Source organism: Hemitrygon akajei, chromosome 3 (assembly GCF_048418815.1).
Source record: "Hemitrygon akajei chromosome 3, sHemAka1.3, whole genome shotgun sequence".
NCBI classification, from domain to species: domain Eukaryota; kingdom Metazoa; phylum Chordata; class Chondrichthyes; order Myliobatiformes; family Dasyatidae; genus Hemitrygon; species Hemitrygon akajei.
In genome coordinates this window covers 20,639,442-20,662,039 of record NC_133126.1, presented here as the reverse complement: position 1 = coordinate 20,662,039, position 22,598 = coordinate 20,639,442, and the positions used below count along the sequence as shown (strand labels likewise).

Here is a 22,598-nt window from a genome sequence, read left to right as displayed (position 1 = left end):
GTATGGCAAAGCTATTTCCCATGGTAGGAGAGTCTAGGACAAGAGGGCACAACTTCAGAATTGAAGGACGTCCATTTAGAACAGAGAAGCGGAGAAATTACTTTAGTCAGAGGGTGGTAAATCTGTGGAATTTGTTGTCAGGAGCAGCTGTGGAGGCCAAGTCATTGGGTGCATTTGAGGCAAAGATAGATAGTTTCTTGATTTGCCAGGGTATCGAAGAGTACGGGGAGAAGGCAGGGGAGTGGGGATGACTGGAAGAATTGGATCAGCCCATGACTGAATGGCAGAGCAGACTCGATGGGCCGAATGACCTACTTCTGCTCCTATGTCTTATGGTCTTATAGGTATTGGTCTAACACGCAACAAAAAAACAGCATTCAGCAATTAAAGTCATAGAGTCATACAGCACAGAGCAGGCCCTTTGGCCCATCTAGTCTGTGCTGAACCATTTAACCTGCCTACTCCCATCAACCTGCACGCAGACCACAGTTCTCCATACCCCCACCATCCATGTACCTATCTAAACTTCTCTTAAATGTTGAAATCGAGCTCGCATACACCGGCAGCTCGTTCCACACTCTCACCACCTTCTGAGTGAAGGTTCCCCCATGTTCCCCTTAAACATTTCACCTTTCACCCTTATCACATGACTTCTAGTTGTAGTCTCACCCAGCCTCAGCGGGAAAAGCTTGCTTGCACCTTGTCTATGCCTCTCATAGTTAAAAAGTATAAAGAAATATATGAAAATTAAAGGTAGAGGTTAAAGTATGGATCTGGAATAAAATGTGCATAAGTACCAACAGGTATTTATAATGTAAGCAGCATTATAACAAAGTGGTTTAAAGTGTTTACAGTGCAGTGATTGGGGTAATATGGGAGAGTGGGAGAAGCTAACCAGAATTGTTAATCAGACTAACTGCCTGGGGATATAAACTTTTAAGATGATGTTATATTTTTGTTTTAATAGCCCTATAGCACTTTCCAGAGGGAGCTTTTGGAAAGGGCAGCTTACGGGGTGGTTAGTGTCCACAATGACTTTTCCTGCCCGCTTCTTTATTCTGGACACAGACAAGTCCTGCAGAGATGGTAGACTGTAGCCAATGACCTTGCCTGCTGACATGACAATTCGCTGTAGTTTTCATACGTCCTGAGAGGATGCTGCACTAAACCACACAGTCACAGCTGATATGAGGATGCTCTCCATGTTGACAGTGTAGAATTGCACCAATATGTTAGGGGGAAGATGGAATTTTACCAACTACCGCAAGAAATACATAGTTGGCCGAGCCGTTTTGTTAATGATATGATTCTCCCACATGAGGTCCTCAGGAACCAGATTGTTGAAATGGTGCTACGTGTAGAGTTGTTGTTGTTCATTCACGGGATTTGGATGACACTGGTGGTGCCAACATTTATCACCTATTCCTAAATGCCCCTGACCCTGAACCAAAAGTCAAGTTAAGAATTACATTGGTGCATCTGGGGTGTCAGATGAGCCAAACCTGGTAAGGTTGGCAGATTTCCTTCCCTGGAGGACATCAGCAAACCAAACAGTCCGGTCATTTCATGGTTACCATACTAGGAGGTATTTTTCATTACAGATTTATTGAACAACTTGAATTTAAATTCCCTAGTTGCCATGGTGGGATTCAAAATCATGTCTCCAGATCAATACTTCCGACCTCTGGCTGCTAATCTAGTAATTTAACAACGATGTAACCGTACCCTTCAAGAAGAGCAGAGGGAAAATAAACTAAACACGGGAAATGTGAGACTGCACTGGAATTACTGATTATCTGAAGACAACATCTCACTCTCTCTCTCTTTCTCTTTTTCTCTCTCTCTTTCGCTCTGTGCAATTTAATTTCTCTACTTCACTCTTCCCCGACCCCCCATTATAATGAAAAATAATTAACATGAAATGCTAAAACACTCTCTTCATTGAAGAGTACTACTTATAATGGTAGATGGACTAAGCTGAACTGCTTTCTCTAAAGCATTGTAAGTTGATGGGCAACCTGGTGGATACATATAAAATTATGAAAGGCAAAAAAAAGGCAGATAATCAGATTTCTTTTCCCCAGAGTGGAAAAACTAGAGAACATAGACTTAAGATAAGAGGGGAAAAGTTTAAAAGAGATCAGAAAATATTCATATTCAGGGAATATTCATATCCAGATCATCTTCGGTTCTGAATGAACAGAGTTTGAGAATATAGGGTATGTCATCAAAGACTAGCAAACTTCTACAGATGTATCATGGAGAATATTCTGAATGGTTACATTGCCAGCTGGTATGGAGGTTGTAGATTCAGCCAACTCCATCAAGGGCACTAGCCTCGCCACCATCGAAGACACCTTCAAAAGGTGATGCCTCAAGAAGATGGCATCTATCATAAAGCTCCCTCACTCTCCAGTTCAGGCCCTTTTCACGATACGGAAGTCTGAAACTTAATGTTTTAGGAACAATTTCTTTTCCTCAACCATCGGGTTTTTGAAAGGTCCGAGAACCAAAGGATACTCTCTCATGATTTTTTTCTCTTTTGCACTATTTATTTTTGATTTATTGTTATTGTAATGTACAGTAATTTTTATGTATTGCACTGTACCTCTGCCACTAAACAACAAATTTCACGATGTATGTCAGTGAAAATAAGATTCTTTTTACTGCCAGGGAGGTGGCAGAACAAATACGATAGCAATGTTTTTAGAGGCACTTAGACAGACAGATGTGTGAGCAAATCGGAGTAGTTAGCTTGGCATTATGGTCGGTGCAGACATAATGGGCTGAAGTGTACTGTACTGTTCTATGCTCTGCAACAGAACAAATGCAATCGTACAAGGAGCAGATTTACAAGGAAGTCTACAAGCAATAGAGAAGTTTGGCAATGAGAATTACAAGATGGCAAGTGTTATTTTCTTTAGAACAGAGGCTCTGATGAAATTTAATCAACATGCATAAAATTATGAAATACCAAGGATTTAAAACTAATTGTACTTCAACAAGAGAAGTTTAAATAGGTACATGGACTGAGGGATATGAAGGGCTACGGATTCGAGGGGGCTGTGGGAAGATTGCAACTCCAAGGAGAAATATCTATCCTGAACTCAGTGCCTGAAAGACTAATGAAGACACAAGCTCTCATCACATTTAAAAAGTAACTGATGAGCCATTAAAAAGTCATAACCCCTAGGGCCCTGGCCAACTCCTGAGAAGCTGCATTGGTCTCCATGGTTCTTTTTTGGCAGCACAGAAACAATTGGCCAAAAGGTTTCCTTCTATGTTGTACCTTCCTATAATTCTAATAATGGCCAAGTTTGTGAGAGACACAGATAAATCTCAGGAAGGCAGGGGAGGAGGAAAGATTTGCAATTTCACATTTTCATTATTCAGACATGACCTCATCACAACCTTGAGCATTTGGATTATGTTCAAGATGTAATGACCTTACACTGAAAATTCAAACCATAGAAGATAAGATACTCCCATCAACATATGGCTGCTGTTAAAATCAAAACATCATTATCAGCTTGATGCCTTGTTCATTCTCCACACCAAGGTCCCTTAAACCTTGTCTTACCAGGTGCCTTTTAGATATTTTTTATAATTTCAATCTGCACGAAAGCAGGCAGCTTGACAGGCACAGAACTACAAACCCAGTGTTCACCTCCCACTGCTAGCACTCTATGACATCAGTTCAATTACTTGGAATTGAACAAATTTAAATTTGTTCACTTTAGTTTGAATACATTGAAATCTATTCAATTTTGTAGATTGAGTCAACAGTGTATGTTTTTGATTCAGACTACAAAATCCATGGCAACAATTTGTCAAGATTTCTTCAGCAAAAATATACACACAAAGGAAGCAGGAACATGGGAACAACATGGGTTCCCCTCCAAATCTCACACCACAATAGATTACTGCTCCTTCATTGTAACTGCATCTGAATCCAACCCAAAATGGAGAAACCTTCTCCAGGAAGCCCAAGGTACACCACCTTCCAAAGGACAATTTGGGATGGACAATGAATGTTGACCTTCCCAACAATAACCATATCATGTGACCAAAACTGTCTCTGGCTCTTGAACTCACAATATCTAAGATTCGAGCCCTGTAATACATTCTCTGAGACCCACTGCTTATTCAGTCCTCACATCTCCCAACTAAATCTGGGAAGGGGTTCTGTAAATATAAGGTGGTATGATAGATCATGTACGTTAAGACAAACCCTTGACCTCAAAATCTGCTCCTTCCTTATGATTTTGCACTGCACTTTCTCTGTAGCTCCTAGACTTTAGAAGCATTGTTAATGTTTCCCCCTTCTCTACGGGTGAGACAGTAGCACAGAGGTTAAGGTAATGGTTTGCAGCTCCAGCAACCACCAATTGGAGTTTAATTCGCACTAAGGGGGGTCTAAAAGGAGTTTGTGCATTCTCCCTGTCACTTCATGGGTTTTCTCCCACTTTCTAAAGACCTATAGGTTAGTAAGTTGTAGGTGAAGAAGCATGGTGATACATGTGTGCTGCCCCCAGCACATATAACAATTACAGCACGAAAACAGGCCATCTCAGCCCTTCTAGTCCGTGCTGAACGCTTACTCTCACATCCTTGAACTATATTAATCATTCCCACAAATGACACATTTTTTGATGTACTAATCTCTCTTTAATTTTTACCTCAGAAAACTGATGGAACACTACGCAAGACAAGCTTTTCGCTGTATCTTGGTACACTTTGACAATAATAACACAATATCAATACCAATGGTCATAAGGCCAAAAAAATCCACTGCCCATTTGAAAGAAGATAGAATTCGTAATCACAAGGCACTTGGGAGATGAATATTTATCTCTCTCATTTCAAGAGCAGCTGAATAAGCACATGAAGCACACCAAATGTCCATTGGGTTAGATGAACAGTGTGGGAGAAAATGTGTGGATATTTTCACTGCTGCTGTGGAGTGAAGTGGCCTGGTAGTGGAGTAGTGGTAAGGGAGCATTTTGGCAATAGGGACCAGAACTCAGCTAATTTTACTGGTGGTTCCTTTGGTTATTATAGCTGGGGGTGGTAATGTGGACAAGCTCCCACTACCTATTAAATATTCCAATAGTGTGTGCCTCAGATAGCCTCTGACAACCAAGTTCAACATCTGCCCTTCACATGTGGCTTAGCTACTAAGCCCAGCAGAACCATTTCTATTGACAGGAGAAGGGTTACTGGCACCTTAAAACCAGTCACTTCGGGCAGATGGGGCTCATCAGCCATGGTTGGCAACCTATCTAGGAGAAGGAAAACTCTAATCTCAGACGTCCGCTGCTTTGCAGCTATACCCACTCATGGGGAACGCTTCAAGAGTAAACCCCGAGAGAAGTATCTGGATCTGGAGTCCCTAAGGCAGTCTGACATTGACTGGCAACTCCTACGACATTCCTGGTGCCAATCCATATCAGTCTCTACCATTCCTTTGCAGAGAGAGGAAGCTTGTTACATGGATGACACATTGCCCTCCATATTGTACAGCCCAACCCGGACACAACATTGATGATCAACCCTGATCAACCGAGCCGATCAACTCAGAGTAGATTTAATGTTGTTCAGCAAAAGTTCTTAAATAGACTCAGCCAAATATACCATTTTGAGATACAATTTGGCAATAACCAGTGCACCAATCGTGAGTTGGAGAGCTATGAGTGAGGAGGTGGCGCACAGGTCTGGGAGCAAAGTGGCAAAGAAGCGGCAAATGAAATACAATGTTGGAAAGTGTACGGTCATGCACTTTGGTGGAAGAAATAAATGGGCAGAGTATTATTTAGATGGGGAGAGAATGCAAAATGCAGAGATGGAAAGGGATTTGGGAGTCCTTGTGCAAGATACCCTAAAGGTTAACCTCCAGGTTGCATTAGTGGTGAAGAAGGCAAATGCAATGTTGGTATTCATTTCTAGAAGTATAGAATATAAGAGGAGGATGTGATGTTGAGGCTCTATAAGGCACTTGTGACACCACACTTGGAGTATTGTGTACAGTTTTGGGCTCCTTATTTTAGAAAGGATATACTGGCATTGGAGAAGGTTCAGAGAAGATTCATGAGAATGATTCCAGGAATGAAACGGTTACCGTATGAGGAACTTGTGGCAGCTCTTGGGCTGTATTCCTTGGAGTTCAGGAGAACAAGGGGGGATCTCATTGAAACATTCTGAATGTTAAGAGGCCTGAACAGATTAGATATGACAAAGTTATTTCCCATGGTAGGGGAGTCTAGGACAAGAGGGTGTGACTTCAGGATTGAAGGACGTCCATTTAGAACAGAGAAGTGGAGAAATTACAGAGGGTGGTAAATCTGTGGAATTTGTTGCCATGAGTGGTTGTGGAGGCCAAGTCACTGGGTGCATTTAAGGCAGAGATAGTTTGGTTCTTGATTAGCCAGGGAGTCAAAGAGTATGGGGAGAAAGCAGGGGAGTGGGAATGATGGGAAGAATTGGATCAGCCCACGATTGAATGGTGGAGCAGACTCGATGGGCCAAATGGCCTACTTCTGCTCCTATATCTTATTGTCTAAAACTGGACTAGGGACAGATCCTCGAATGCGTCAACATCACCACCACAGTAGGTATTTTAATAGCAAGGGTTCAAAGAAAATAGATTTCCAAATGAATTCAAAATGGTACCAGGGATCAAATCTACAGATGCAGAGATGTCAAGGGAGATATAGGATAAAATTCAGCATACATGAAAGCATGATGAATTGAATACCGGGGCTTTGGGCCTACTCCAGGCTGCTCTGGGGGATTTGGATCAAGAACTGAGTTTGGTTCGGAATGCCGATGTTGCTCCTCACTTCTATTCTCTGCACAGTTTGTGTTTTTTTCTCTCTTTCTCTGCGCACATTGGGGGTTGGTCCTTATTTTTTTAAATTGGGTTCTTTTTGGGTTTTTTGCTTTGCGGCTGCCTGGAAACAAACAAATCTCAAGGTTGTATAATTTATGCATTCTTTGATAATAAATGCACTTTGAACTTTAAAGCATGTTCTATATACCAAGGTCAATTCTGTATTCAGAAGTATAGATAATGCAGGTGCGAAAAGCTGAAGAAATTCAGGAACTCAAACAGAGGCATATAAAATCAAAGGGAACTAAAATAAGTATTACAAACATAAAGAACAAAAGGAAAGAGTAGGAGCTATGAAAGAATGAAAGGCAATCTGCATATGCAGACGGGAATATGGGTTCTTAACGAGCACTTTGCATTTGTCTGTTCAAGTGGAAAATGTAGTATATGATGTAGTTAATGAAGAGATAGTGAAACATTAGATAAGACAGGCAAGGCAAGCAAGAAAAATATTAAAGGGGTTTCGCAGATTTTAATTGCCAATCCCCAATAAAAGGCGGCCTTTTAAGAGAAGCGAGGGAAAAGGGAGCAGGGCTCCAAACATAATTTTCCAGCCCTTTTTGGCTGCAGGCTTCTTGGCCCAGGATCAGAAGACAGCAAATACAGCACCTTTCAGAAATGCAGATTAGAGTAAATCAAGTCATTTTGGGCCACTGAATTCAATGTCAATAGTGGACAATTTTTTTGGAAAACTTCCAAGGAAGAGTATTTATCAGCAATTAGAAGGGCAAGGACATTCAGTAAGGATTTGTGATGGCAAAGTCACATCAAACTAAATTGAATGAATTTTTTCAGATGATAACAAAAAGCAGATTTAGGAGGATAACACTTTTATGTAGTTTACATGGGTTTTAGGAAGGTACTTGACAATGCCCTACATGAAAGATTCATGATTCAATCAGAAGCTCAAAGTTCAAATTATACTTATTATCAAAGTACGTATAGGACTGTGCACATCTGGGGTGTGCATGGCTAGGGTGCATGAGACTTTTGTACAGAACTGTATTTGTCAATGTGAAGCAAAGAGCAAGTTTGCAAACCTGGTGGGAGCAAAGCATGTCAGGAATGGTGAGGGTGGAGCACCGTGGGAGGGGCATGGGACAGGTGGCAGAGAAGGAGTGCCAGGGGAGGGGGTGGCATGGGTGCAGACACACCCAGCCCTGAGACACCAGGCAAGGTTATTTGATTCCAAACAACTGACTTATTGATCATACAGAATGTCTCTCTAGTGCTTTCCTTCTTAAATATACTTTTTAAAATAATCGTATGCAGTGTACGATCTGTTACTTCTTGCCGACAGGCAATTGCCAGGGGTAGTAAATCAAACAGCATTCACACAAATCAGGGTTTGGGTGGCGAGACATCTCAACCTCATGAATTTGGCGGGTCAGAATCATATACACTCTAGACGTACGAAGCCCGAAAAAGGTGGGCTTCTCGCGGCGGAGTCCAGCGGCTGTTAGCGAGGGGCCAACGAGTCGCGTTTCCAGAGACGCCCAGCAAAAAAGGGTTCCACAAATATACAAAGCCATTAAAAAAAAAAAAAATAAATAATATTGAGAACATTTGTTGTGGAGTCCTTGAAGTTGGATCCATACATCTTTGAAAGTGATTCCTCAATGCCAGGAAACAACTGTTAATGGCCAACAGGACCCTCAGTGATCAGAAAGCCAGAAGAAGAGAGATTCCACAGGGCTCACTGTCCGAAATGTACCAAAAATTGCCAGGAGCTAACAATGACTTAGGCTGAAGTATGGGATGTTAGTCATCTGGTTGTTGGTGAATAGGAAACCAGAATATTGCAGGAAAATGCCAAATGGCGAGCAGTAAGAAGGCAAATAGATTCCATCTGGGGAATTGTAAAATCGTGCATCTGTTGAGTCTGAAGAAGGAGAAAGAACATAAAATGAACAGTAGGATACTGAGAAGTGTCGAGGGACAGAGAGACCTTGGAGGTGGCAAGGAAAGTAGACAAGGCAGGTCAGAAAGGGCTGAGACTGAGATGCAGAGTAGAAGGACAGGAAAATCATGCCAAAACTGTATAAGCCACCATTTGGACCACAGCTGGAATGTCACATACATTCTTCAGGTGCATGTGACCTGAAGGTTGGAACAGTACTAACGACATAGGTAGGAAAAGGGAGGAGGTCCTGAAAACTGACTACAGGGAGTTAGGAAAGAAGCTGAGAAGCAGAAGCTCAAAGGTAGTAATCTCAGGATTACTGCCTGTGCCACGCGACAGTGAGTATAGGAATAGAGTGAGGTGGAGGATCAGGGATGAGGGATTGGAGCAGGGGCAGGGATTCAGATTTCTGGATCATTGCGACCACTTTTGGGGCAGGCGTGACCTGTACAAAAAGGACAGGTTGCACTTCAATCCGAGGGGGACCAATATCATGCCAGGGAGGTTTGTTAAGGCTATTGAGGTGAGTTTAAACTAGAATTGCTGGGGGGTGGGAACCAAACTGAAGAGACGGAGGAAGGGGTGATTGGCTCACAAATAGAGAAAGCTTATAGACAGTGTGAGAGGGAGGATAAGCAGGTGATAGAGAAGGGGTGCGCTCAGACTGATGGTTTGAGATGTGTCTATTTTAATGCAAGAAGCATCATGAACAAAGCTGATGAGCATAGAGCATGGATCAGTAATTGGAGCTATGATGCTGTAGCTATTACAGAGACTTGGATGACTCAGGGACAGGAATGGTTACTTCAAGTGTCAGGTTTTAGATGTTTCAGAAAGGACAGGGAGGGAGGCAAAAGAGGTGGGGGCATGGCACTGTTGATCAGAGATACGTAATGTCACGGCTGCAGAAAAGGTGGATGTCATGGAGGGGTTGTCTACGGAGTCTCTGTGGGTGGGAACAGAAAGGAGTCAATAACTCTACTGGGTGTTTTTTATCAGCCGCCCAATAGTAACATCGAGATATTGAGGAGCAGATAGAGAAACAGATTCTGGAAAGGTGTAATAATAACAGAGTTGTCACGATGGGAGATCTTAATTTCCCAAATATCAATTGGCATCTCCCTAGAGCGAGGGGTTTAGATGGGGTGGAGTTTGTTAGGTCTGTTCAGGAAGGTTTCCTGGCACAATATATAGATAAGGCTACAAGAAGAGAGGTTGTACTTGATCTGGTATTGGAAAATAAACCTGGTCAGATATTAGGTCTCTCAGTGAGAGAGAATTTTGGAGATAGTGATCACAATTCTATCTCCTTTACCATAGCATTGGAGATAGGAACAGACAAGTTAGTAAAGTGTTTAATTGGAGTAAGGGGAAATATGAAGCTATCAGGCAAGAATTTGGAAGCATAAATTGGGAACAGATGTTCTCAGGGAAATGTACGGCAGAAATGTGGCAAATGTTCAGGGGATATTTGTGTGGCATTCTGCATAGGTACATTCCAATGAGACAGGGAAAGGATAGTAGGGTACAGGAACTGTGGTGTACAAAGTCTATTGAAAATCTGTCAAGAAGAAAAGAAAAGCTTACAAAAGGTTCAAAACACTAGGTAATGATAGACATCTAGAAGATTATAAGCCTAGCAGGAAGAAGTTTAAGAATGAAATTAGGAGAGCCAAAAAGGGCCATGAGAAGGCCTTGGCAAGCAGGATTAAGGAAAACCCCAAGGCATTCTACAAGTACATGAAGAGCAAAAGGATAAGACATGCGAGAATAGGACCAATCAAGTGTGACAGTGGAAAAGTGTGTATGGAACCGAAGGAGATAGCAGAGGTACTTAATGAATACTTTGCTTCAGTATTCACTACTGAAAAGGATCTTGGCAATTGTCAGGATGACTTACAGCAGTCTGAAAAGCTTGGGCATACAGACATTAAGAAAGAGGATGTGCTGGAGCTTTTGGAAAGCATCAGGTTGGATAAGTCACTGGGACCGGATGAGATGTACCCCAGGCTACTGTGGGAGGTGAGGCAGGAGATTGCTGAGCCTCTGGCAATGATCTTTGGATCATCACTGGGGACGGGAGAGGTTCTGGAGGATTGGAGGTTTCCAGATGTTGATCCCTTATTCAAGAAAGGGAGTAGAGATATCCAAGGAAATTATAGGCCAGTGAGTCTTACTTCAGTGGCTGGTAAGTTGATGGAAAAGATCCTGAGAGGCAGAATTTATGAACATTTGGAGAGGCATAATATGATTAGGAATAGTCATTGTGGCTTTGTCAAAGGCAGGTCGTGCCTTAGGAGCCTGATTGAATTTTTTGAGGATGTGACTAAACACATTGATGAAGGTAAAGCAGTAGATGTAGTACATATGGATTTCAGCAAGGCATTTGATAAGGTACCCCATACAAGGCTTATTGAGACATTAAGGAGGCATGTGGATTCAGAATTGGCTTGCCCACAGAAGGCAAAGAGTGGTTGTAGACAGGTCATATATATGGCATGGAGGTCAGTGACCAGTGGTGTGTCTCAGGGATCTGTTCTGGGACTCCATCTCTTCATGATTTTTATAAATGACCTGGATGAGGAAGTGGAGGGATGGGTTAGTAAATTTTGATGACACAAAGGTTGGGGGTGTTGTGGATAGTGTGGAGGGCTGTCAGAGGTTACAGTGGGGCATTGATAGAATGCAAAACTGGGCTGAGAAGTGGCAGATGGAGATCAACCCAGATAAGTGTGAAGTGATTCATTGTGGTAGGTCAAATATGACAGCAGAATACAGTATTAATAGTAAGACTCTTGACAGTGTGGAGGATCAGAGGGATCTTGGGGTCACAGGAACATGAGGAGAAATTTTGTAGAGGTACATAAAATTGTGAGGATTATATATAGGGCAAATACAAGAAGCCTTTCCCCCTCGCAGGTTGGGTGAGACTAGAACTAGGTTTAGGGTGAAAGGCAATATTTGTAAGGGGATTCTGAGGGGGATCTTCTTCACTCAGAGGGTGGTGCAAGGGTAGAACGAGCTGCCAGTGGAAGTGGGAGCTGTGGGTTCAATGGTAACTGTTCAGAGAAGTTTGGATAAGTATGTGGATCAGAGAGGTATGTGCCCGGTTGCAGGGAGATGGGACGACAGAAAACCAAGCCAGCACAGATTAGATGGGCCAAAAAGCCTTTTTCTGTGCTCCAGAGCTCCATCATTCCAAAGACTGGGAACTTCGGCAATGAGGTTAGAGCGGGCAGGGTAGTTTTCCTTGGGGCAGAAGAGGACAAGAGAAGATTTATTGAGGTGTACAATCCAAGAGACCTAGAAGAGTGGCTTGGAAAGTTCTATCAATGAAAAAACGACTGAGTAACCAGTGAGCAAAGATTTACAAATAATAGAAAGTTCAAAGGGGATTTGAGGAAAATCTGTTTACAAAGAGGGCAGTGGTGGTCCAGAACTTACTGTTGAAAGGCAGAACCCCTTGCATACTTAAGGAGTAGCTGGCCAAGGACTTAAAGTTCAAGGCCATGGACCAAGAAATGGAAAACAGAATTACTGCAAACAAATCTTCTCTGGCCAGGATGGATATAACAGGTGAAATTGTCTTCAGCTAATATCGACGACTGCATTGGGGCTGCTTCCTTCATCCATGTGGGGCTTGTCTACTTCATCAACTTTGCTTCCAACTGCCACCCTGCCCTCAAATTTACCTGGTCCATTTCCGACATCCCCCTCCCCTTTCTCGATCTTTCTGTCTCCTTCTCTGGGGACATATCTACTGATGTCTATTATAAACCCACTGACTCTCACAGATACCTGAACTATACCTCTTCCCACCCTGTTACTTATAAAAATCCCAACCTCTTCCCTTAATTCCTCTGTCTCCTCCACATCTGCTCTCAGGATGAGGCATCTCATTCTAGAACTAAGGAGATGTTCTCCTTCTTCAAAGAAAGGACCTTCCCTTCCTCCACCATCAAAGCTCGCCTCAACAGCATCTCTTCCATTTCGCGCACATCTGCCCTCACCACTTCACCCGCCACCCCACCAGGGATAGGGTTCCTCTTGTCCTCACCTACCACCCCACCAGCCTCCACGTTCAGCACATACTTCTCTGTAACTTCCACCATCTCCAGCTGGAATCCACCACCAAGCACATCTTCCCCTCCTGCCCACTTTCTGCTTTCTGCAGGGATAGCACCCTACGCAATTCCTTTATCCATTCATTCCCTCCCCACTGATCTCCCTCCTGTTACTTATCCTTGCAAGTGGAACAAGTGCTACACCTGCTCCTACACCTCTTCCCTCAGTACCATTCAGGACCCCAAATAAACCTTCCAGGTGAGGTGACACTTCACCTGTGAGTCTACTGGGGTCATCTACTGTATCCGGTGCTCCTGGTGTGGCCCCCTGTATATCACCGAGACCCAACATAGATTGAGAGATCGCTTCACCATGCACCTATACTCTGTCCGCTAGAAAAAGTGGGATCATCCAGTGTCACACATTTTAATTCCACTTCCCATTCCCAATCCGATATGTCACTCTATGGTCTCCTCTGCTGCCTTGATGAGGCCACACTCAGGTTGGAGGAGCAATTCTTTATATTCCGTCTGAGTAGCCTCCAATCCGATGGCATGAACATCGATTTCTCAAACTTCTGGTAATGCCCCCCCCCCCACTTCACCATTCTCCGTTCCCATTTCCCTCTCTCACCATATCTCCTTACCCGCCCATCACCTCCCTCTGGTGCTCCTCCCCCTTTTTCTGTCTTCCATGGCCTTCTGTCCTCTCCTGTCAGATTCCTCATTCTCCATCCCTGTATCTCTTTCACCAATCAACTTCCCAGCTCCTTACTTCTCCTCCCCCCCCCCCCCCAACCAGGTTTCATCTCTCACCTCATCTCTCCCTCCCCTCCCCCACTCTCCGACTCTGACTCCTCATCTTTTTTCCAGTCTTGCCCGAAACGTCGACTGAACTCATTTCCACAGAGGCTGCCTGGACACTGAGTTCCTCCAGTGTTTAGTGTGTGTTGCTCTGATAGTGTTGAGGAAGCAGAGAGTCTGCAGAAGGACTTGGACATCTCAGGAGAATGGACCAAGAAGCGGCAGACTGAATACAGTGGATGATCAGGCACTCTGATAGAAGGAATAAAGGCACAGACTATTTTCCGTAAGTTCAGAAATCAGAGGTCTAAAAGGACTTGAGAGTCCTTGTGCAGGATTCCATAAAGGTTATCGTGCAGGGTGAGTCAGTGGTAAGGAAGGCAAAGGCAATGTTAGCATTCATTTTGAGAGGGGCAACACAGTAGTGTCATAGTTAGCACAGTGCTTTCCAGCACAGGCAGTCTGGGTTCATTTCCCACCACTGTCTGTAAGGAGTTTCTACGTTCTCCCCATGACCGTGTGGGTTTCCTCCCACAGTCTAAAGACGTACCGGTTAGTAGGTTAATTGGTCACTGTAAGCTGTCCCATGATTAGGCTAAGATTAAATTAGAGGATTGCTGGGAGGCATTGTTCGAAGGGCCGGAAGGCTGCACATGGATGGATGGATAAATAAATAAATAAGATTATTTTTAAAAACTGACACCAACCTACATTCTAAAAGGACAAGAATATAAAAGGAGGGATGCAATGCTAAGGCTTTAAAAGGCTTTGGTCAGCCCGCATTGGAGTATTGTGGTCAGTCTTCTGCCCCTTACCTAAGAAAGCATGTGCTGCATTAGAGATGGTCTACAGGAGATTCATGAGAATGGTCCCAGGAATTAAAGGGTTAACTGATGAGGCGCATTTGATGGCTCAGGGCCTGTACTTACTGGAGTTTAGATGAATGGGGTAGGGGGGGAATCTCATTGAAACCTATTAAATGTTGAATATTTGGAGAACATGTCGACCTAGAGTGAGGGAGTCTAGAACCAGCTTCAGAATAGAGGGATGTCCCATTAGAACAGAGATCAGGAAGAACTTCTTTAGCCAGAGGGCTGTGAATCTGCAGAATTCATTGCCACAGATGGCTGTGGAGACCAATTCATTGGGTATGTTTAAAGCAGAGGTTCTTGATTAGTAAAGGTGTTTATATTCCTTTGTCTCAAGGTCTGTAGCTTGTATGTAACTCTATGCGACCCTTATGTGACTCTTACTACATAGTTACTTCACATGAGGAAGTACTGCTGTGTGAGGTGCAGAAAACAGAGCTTGAATTTCTTACAATTACTCTGCAAAAACAAGGCAAGTAGTGATTATCCTAATCATCAGCTACCCAATTCTCTAAGTGTCATGCCCTTTACTTCTAAAGACTTAATCAAATTTACCTCCATCAGAACGACGTCCTTGGCACACTGGCTTTGCACTTTAGGATGCTGGACTTTAAGCGCCACCGTCCTTCCATCATGTAGAACTGCCTTATGGACCTGGGCCCAGGACGCAGCACCAAGGGGAGTTTCATCAAAGCTGGCAAACAGCTGGGTGATCTGTCAAGATCAGAATCAGGTTTATTATCACTGACACATGTCGTAAAAATTGTTGCTTTGCAGCAGCAGTACATAAAATGTATAATATATGCAATTAATTATAATAATCAATATAATAGTAAATTTAATAAGAAATTATAAATGAAATGTCAAGACACAAGCAGGCTCTGTTGGTTTGCTGTTGCTCAAGAGGACAACGTAGCCGAGTATAAGGGTGTGTAAAAAGATACTGGTCTTGTGAGGGTGAAGGTTTCTGTAGACCTTGCATTGATATACAAACAACAACTACTAATTTCCACCACATTCTGGGCTACTGAAAAGGATATGCCATATACCATCCCCAATCCCACACCAAGTCCCCTCAAACTTTCTCAAAACAATGTTCAAATTTCAAAGTAAATTTATTATCAAAGTATATATTGCTCTCAGGAACTCACAAGCCTCTCCACCATGACAAGGAGACAATCCTCAGAGATGACACGAGGTAATTTATGGTGGCCAATCCGTCTGACCACAGGATATACAGGATGTTGTTATGTTACAGGAGGAACTGGGGAACCCAAGGGAAACTCATTTATGTAGTCATATATATAAACTCCACACAGCAGAATCATAGAACATAGAACAGTTCATGATCTTATTGAATGGCGGAGCAGGCTCGATGGGCCAGATGGCCTACTCCTGTTCCTATTTCTTATGTTCTTATGTACAGCACTGTACAAGTCCTTCAGCTCACAGTGTGTGCCAAACTTTTAACCTACTTCAAAATCTATCTGACTTTCCCTCCCATTCAGCCCTCCATTTCTCTTTCATCCATGTGCCTATCAAAGAGTTTCTTTAATGTCCCTAATAAACCTGCCTCTCCCACCACCCCTGGCAGCACGTTCCCATGCACTTCCCAGTCTGTTTGAAACCCTACCTCTAACATCCACCCACTGATCTTGATGAAATATCTCGTCCTCAAATGGCAAATCTCAATAGATGCTTCCTGATCGGCTGAGTTCCTCCAATATTCAGTCTGTGTTGCTTTGTGTTTCCAGCATCTGCAGAATCTCTTGTATATAAAATCACCCCCCCCCCCATACTTGCCTCTAATCAGCACGTAAAAATGTCCTCTTGTATTAGCCACTGCCACCCTGGAAAAATGGCACCAGTTGTACATTCTGTCCATCTCTCTTATCACATGTGTTTGTTCCGGTGCTCCGGTTTTCCCCCACCATCTAAGTAGGAATGGTTAATGAGCTGTGGATATACCAAGTTGCCGCAGGAAGCATGGACTGCTCTGCACAAAACTCACTGATTGGATTTGATGCAAATAACACATTTCCCTGTACGTTTTCATGTCTCTGTGACAAATAAAACTCATCTTTAAATCTTTAATCTTCAATTTGTAATTCTCAGATAGAGTTTGGTACAGCGAGTATGAGGAGAGTGTGCCTTAGGGACACACAAACCATAAACAACGGCTTCTTAAGAATACATTGAATATGTGTGATACTAATTGTTTAAATCATAGCTTTAATGATGTACTCTGCAGTAATTAAATATTGTAACTTGACCACAAGGCATGATAGGATAGCGCCCTAGAAAAGTACAGCACTGAAACAGGCCCTTGGGCCCATCTAGTCCATGTCAAACCATTCCAACTGCCTATTCCCATTGATCTGAACTGGGAAAATAGACCTACATACTCCTACCATGCATGTACCTATTCAAACATCTCTAAAACGTTGAAATCGAGCTCGCATGCACCACTTGTGCTGACAGCTCATTCCACACTCTCACGACTTTCTGAGTGAAGAAGTTTCCCCTTAAACTTTTCACCTTTCACCCTTAATCTATGCCCTCTGGTTGTAGTCCCACTCAACCTCAGTGGAAAAAGCCTGCTTGCATTTACCCCATCTATACCAGGCATAATTTTGTATACAACCATCAAATATCCCCTCAGTCTTCTATATTCCAAGGAATAAAGTCCCAACCTATTCAATCTCTCCTTATAATTGAGGTCCCCAGACCCGACAACATCTTTGTAGATTTTCTCTGTACTCTTTTAACCTTACCTATATTTTTTCTGTAGGTAGTTAACCAAAACTGGACACAATGCTCCAAACTAGGCCTCACCAATGTCTTATACAACTTCAACATAACATCCCATCTCCTGTACTCAAAACTTTGATTTATGAAGGCCAATGTGCCAAAAGCTTTCTGAACAACTCTACCTGTGACGCCACTTTCTATGAATTATGGACCTGTATTCCCAGGTTCCTTTGTTCTACCACATTCCTCAGTGCAAAAGGAAGAGTTTCGGGAATACAAAATTATCAGTAGTTGTGTTGGCAGCTTGTGATGCATCAGTTACCACAGGCACATCTGGATTAGAACATCTTCTGCAGAAATATTAATCATTGAGGAAACAGAGAATCTGCAGAGAGACTTAGATAGTTTAGGGGAATGGGCAAAGAAGTGGCAAATGAAATACAATGTTGAAAAGGGTATGGTCATGCACTTTGGTGGAAGAAATAAATGGGCAGACTATTATTTAGATGGGGACAGAATGCAAAATGCAGAGATGGAAAGAGATTTGGGAGTCCTTGTGCAAGATACCCTAAAGGTTAACCTCCAGGTTGAGTCAGTGGTGAATGCAATGTTGGCAATGTTGGCATTCATTTCTAGTGGTATAGAATATAAGAGCAGGGATGTGATGTTGAGGCTCTATAACACACTTGTGAGACCACAGAGTATTGTGTGCAGTTTTGGGCTCCTTATTTTAGAAAGGATATACTGACATTGGAGAGGGTTCAGAGAAGATTCACGAGAAGGATTCCTGGAATGAAAGGGTTACCATATGAGTAATGCCTGGCAGCTCTTGGGCTGTATTCCCTGGAGTTCAGGAGAATGAGGGGGGGATCTCATAGAAATATTCCGAATGTTAAAAAGCTTGAACAGATTAGATATGGCAAAGTTATTTCCTATGGTAGGGGATTCTAAGACAAGAGGGCATGACTTCAGGATTGAAGGATGTCTTTTTAGAACTGAGATGGGGAGAAATTACTTTAGTCAGAGGGTGGTAAATCTGTGGAATTTGTTGTCACGAGTGTCTGTGGAAGCCAAGTCATTAGGTGTATTTAAGGCAGAGGTAGATAGGTTCTTGATTAGCCAGGGCATCAGAGGGTATGAGGTGAAAGCAGGGGAGTGGGGATGACTGGAAGAATTGGATCAGCCCATGACTGAATAGCAGAGCAGACTCAATGGGCCGAATGGCCCACTTTTGCTCCTATATCTTATGGACTTATGGTTTATTGCCTTGAAAACTGAGGTAGTAGAATAAAGCTGGGTTGAATTGTAAGATATGAAATGTTGAAACCTGGGGGACGATAAGGAACTAACGACTCTTCACAAGATTGTTTGTAGCAGCAATACAGGTGCATCGGAATAAACAACATACCAAATACGAAAAATATATTGTACATCAAATCATACAGTGGAAAAAGAGACTGCAAGAGCAAGGCCTTCAGCGTAGAAAAAGCAAAGTGATAATAGAAACCAAACCATGGCAGTGCAAGAGCTGGTTGTAGACTTGCGACCACCTCTGAGGTAGGGTTCTCTCCAAATTACAACTCATCCTGATTTGGGCATCTAACTATGCTTCTTCCTACTCACTGTGCAGATGCCAGTAGTTCCTGCCATTTCATCTTTGCATGATTCAGAGATAAGGGGAAAACTGGTCAGTCAGGACAATTTGGAAGGTGTAATAAATACAATCTAGAACATAGAACACTAGAGCACAGTACCAGCCCTTCCACCTACAATGTTATCTTGACCTTTTAACCTATTCTAAAAGATCAATCTAACTTTCTTCCCATGTAGCCCTCCATTTTTCTATTATCCATGTGCCTATCTAAGAGTCTCTTAAATGTCACTAATGTATCTACCACCAGTACTCTCATTGTAAAAAGCTACCTCTGAGATCCTCCCCTCCCACCCACACTTCCTCCCAATCCCTTAAAATCAACCTTCACTCAGAAGGTGGTGAGAGTGCGGAACGAGCTGCCAGCACAAGTGGTGGATGCGAACTTGATTTCAACTGAAGTTTGGATAAGTACATGGATGGTAGGGGTATGTAGGTCTATCTTCCCAGTGCAGGTCGATGGGAGTAGGTAGTTGGAATGGTTTGACATGGACTAGATGGGCCGAAGGCTTGTTTCAGTGCTGTACTTTTCTAGGACTCTATCCTATCATGACTTGTGGTCAAGTTACAATATTTGATTACTGCAGAGTACATCCTTAAAACAATGCCATTTCTGCCCTGGGAAAATGTCTCTGGCTATCCTATCGATCTATGCCTCTTATCATCCTGTTTACCTCTATCAAGTCATCTCTCATCCTGCTTTGCTCCAAAGAGAAAAGGCCTAGCTCGCTTAATTTATCCTCATAGGACATGCTCCCTAATCCAGGCAGCATCCTGATAAATCTCCTCTGCACCCTCTCTAAAGCTTCTATATCCTTCCTATAATGAGGTGACCAGAAATGAACACAATACTCCAAGTGTGTTCTGACCAGAGTTTATAGAGCTGTAAAATTACCTTGCGGCTCCTGAATTCACTCTCCCGACCAATGAAGGCCCACACACCATACGCTTCTTGAGCACCCTATCAACAAGCACGAGAACTCTGAGGGACCATTAACCCTGCGTGCTGCCCCCCCCCCCTTTCTACAACAAGGGGAAAAAGCTGCATTCCTTTATTGCCTGTGGATGTTCACGTGCCCTGTGCAAGTGCCGAGTGATCATTGAGCAGGAAAAATCTTGAGAGAAGCCCAGCAACAGATGGAAGCACGGAGATATGAATATGTTGTGCGGGCTTGATGCTCCAGAGGTATGAGTAAAGTTCCGCCTGTCTAATTCCAACGCATGTACTGATCGAGCTGTGTGGACTGGGTAACCAGGCAGAGGAATTTCAGGTGAATAGGACATGGATTATTGAGTTCAGCTTAACAAAATATTGAATCCATGTTGCCTGGTGGTTTGACTCCAATTAGAATTATTAGGATTATAGAAAAGGCCATAAAATATGCCCTTGTATGAAGAATATAAAGCCATTTTATTAAAATAAAGACTTCTAGTTAAATATTATATTCATGATATTGCAATATAAAAAAGGAAATGAAAACTGAAAGTCATTCCCAGAAAAAATGTTCTCCTCAACTCTTATCAATTCTGGGCAATGAATATGAATGTGACGTTTGAAATTCATCCCTCACAGGCGGGAGTGGGTCATTGCTCAGTTGTGAATATCCTTTTTTTTTTCTCATTTTAGTGGGGAAAATGAATTTTCCAAAGTTCTTGTAACTGCGTTCTGCTAAGCCCTGAGGGTACTGAACATACTCGCACAGCTTGTGACACAGAGCTTTCTCTGTCACAAGCGCAGCACATGAAAAAGATAAGCTCAGGAAAGTGGGAGCCATGCCGCAATAACCGAGAATCATATTTCATGTGTCAAAAAACAAACCAGGTCCATTAGCATTAAATCACCCGAAGCAACAAAGGCAGAGCACTATCCATCGTTAACTGTTTGATTTAAAATGGGGTTGCTGAATTCTATCTAAGTTGGGAATTTGAAATAGTTTCAGGTAAGCAAATACAACGTGAATAAAAGGTGGGATTATACGTCCAGCGGCCACTTCATTAGGTACCTCCTGTACACTGCTCTTTAATGCAAATATCTCATCAGCCAATCATGAGGCAGCAAATCAATGCATAAAACCACACAGACATAGTGACGAACTTCAATTGCTCAGACTGACCAAACATCAGAATGGAGAAGAGATGTGATCGTGGAAAGACTGTTGGTGCCAGACGGGGTGGTTTGTGCATCTCATAAACTGCTGATCTCCTCAGATTTCCATGCACAAAAGTCTCTAGAGTTTACAGAGAATGGTGTGTAAAACAAGAAAAAATCCAGTGTGCAGCAGTTCTTTGGACAAAAACACCTTGTTACTGAGAGAGGTCAGAGGAGAATGGCCAGACTGGTTCAAGCTGACAGGAAGGTGACAGTAACTCAAATAACCATGCATTACAACAGTGGTGTGCAGAAGAGCATCTCTGAACACAAAACCTTTCGAACCTTGAGTGGATGGGCTAGAAGCCCACAGACATATACTCATGTACATAATAAAGTGGTATCCTGTACCTCATAAAGTGGACACTGAGTATAATTTAATTTAGAAACTTGAAGTAGCTTGTGTGTTTGATGGCTCTGGGCCTGTACTCACTGGAATTTTGAAGAATTGTGGGGGGGTGGGAAATCTCAAATATTGAAAGGCCTTGATAGAGTGGGCATGGAGAGGATGTTTCCTATAGTGGTGGCATCTAGGTTCAGAGGGCACAGCCTCGAAATACAAGGTCGTCCCTTTAGAACAGAGATGAGGAGGAATTTCTTCAGACAGAAGATGGTGAATCTATGGAATTCATTGCCACAGACAGTTGTGGAGACCAAGTTAATGGATTTATCTGAAGTGGAGGTTGATAGATTCTTGATTAGCATGGGCATCAAAGGTTACGGGGAAAAGGCAGGAGAACAGGGATGATAGGGAGAGGATCAGCCATGATAGAATGGCAGAACAGACTGGATGTTTTCAAATGGTCTAATTTTGTTCCTACGTCTTATGGTCTTTTCTACCATCCCGATGTATGGAATCATCTCTGTCTGGATGGCATGCAAGCAAAAGATTTTCCTAACATCTCAGTACATGTGGCAATAGCAAACCACCATTACACAACTTCCTGCCTTCAACCACCTATCCCTGCCACTAGACACTGGGATCACCAATCTATCAATAGCAATGGTTACAAAACCCAAATCCCCAATGAAACCACTCTATGTATAACTGTAACCAACAAGATCAGGGTTGTCTGAAAGCAAACTTCTTCAGATACCGGAAATCCCGTGTTGTGGATAGTGGTGGTGCTGTGGATAATGTAGAAGGTTGTCGAAGGTAACAACATGCCATTGATAGGATACAGAGATGGGCTGAGAAATGGCAGATGGAGTTCAATATGGGAAAGTATGGTGATACACTTTGGAAGATCAAACTTAAAGGCAGAGTACAGGGATAATGGCAGGATTCTTAGAAATGTGGAGGAACAAAGGGATCTTAAGGTTCATATCAATAGACCTCTTAAAGTTGCCACACAAGTTGTTAGGCCAGATAAGAAGGCATATGGTGTACTGGGCTTCATTAGTCAGGGAATTTGGATCAAGAGCCACAAGCTGATGTTCCAGCTCCATAAAACACTGATTAGACCACTCTTGAGAGTATTGTGTTCATTTCCAGTCACCTCATTATAGGAAGAATGT

At 42.8% G+C, this 22,598-nt stretch overlaps 1 protein-coding gene across 4 annotated transcripts in view; it reads right to left on the bottom strand.

The window, feature by feature from the left end:
• The window catches only part of adck1 (aarF domain containing kinase 1), a 681,773-nt gene that overhangs the window by 378,177 nt on the left and 280,998 nt on the right, over window positions 1–22,598 (bottom strand). For all 4 annotated transcript variants that reach the window (XM_073039303.1, XM_073039304.1, XM_073039305.1 and 1 more), the window contains one exon: window positions 15,085–15,243. In XM_073039303.1, the coding sequence (XP_072895404.1) occupies window positions 15,085–15,243 (159 nt within the window). The remainder of the gene's footprint in view (window positions 1–15,084; window positions 15,244–22,598) is intronic.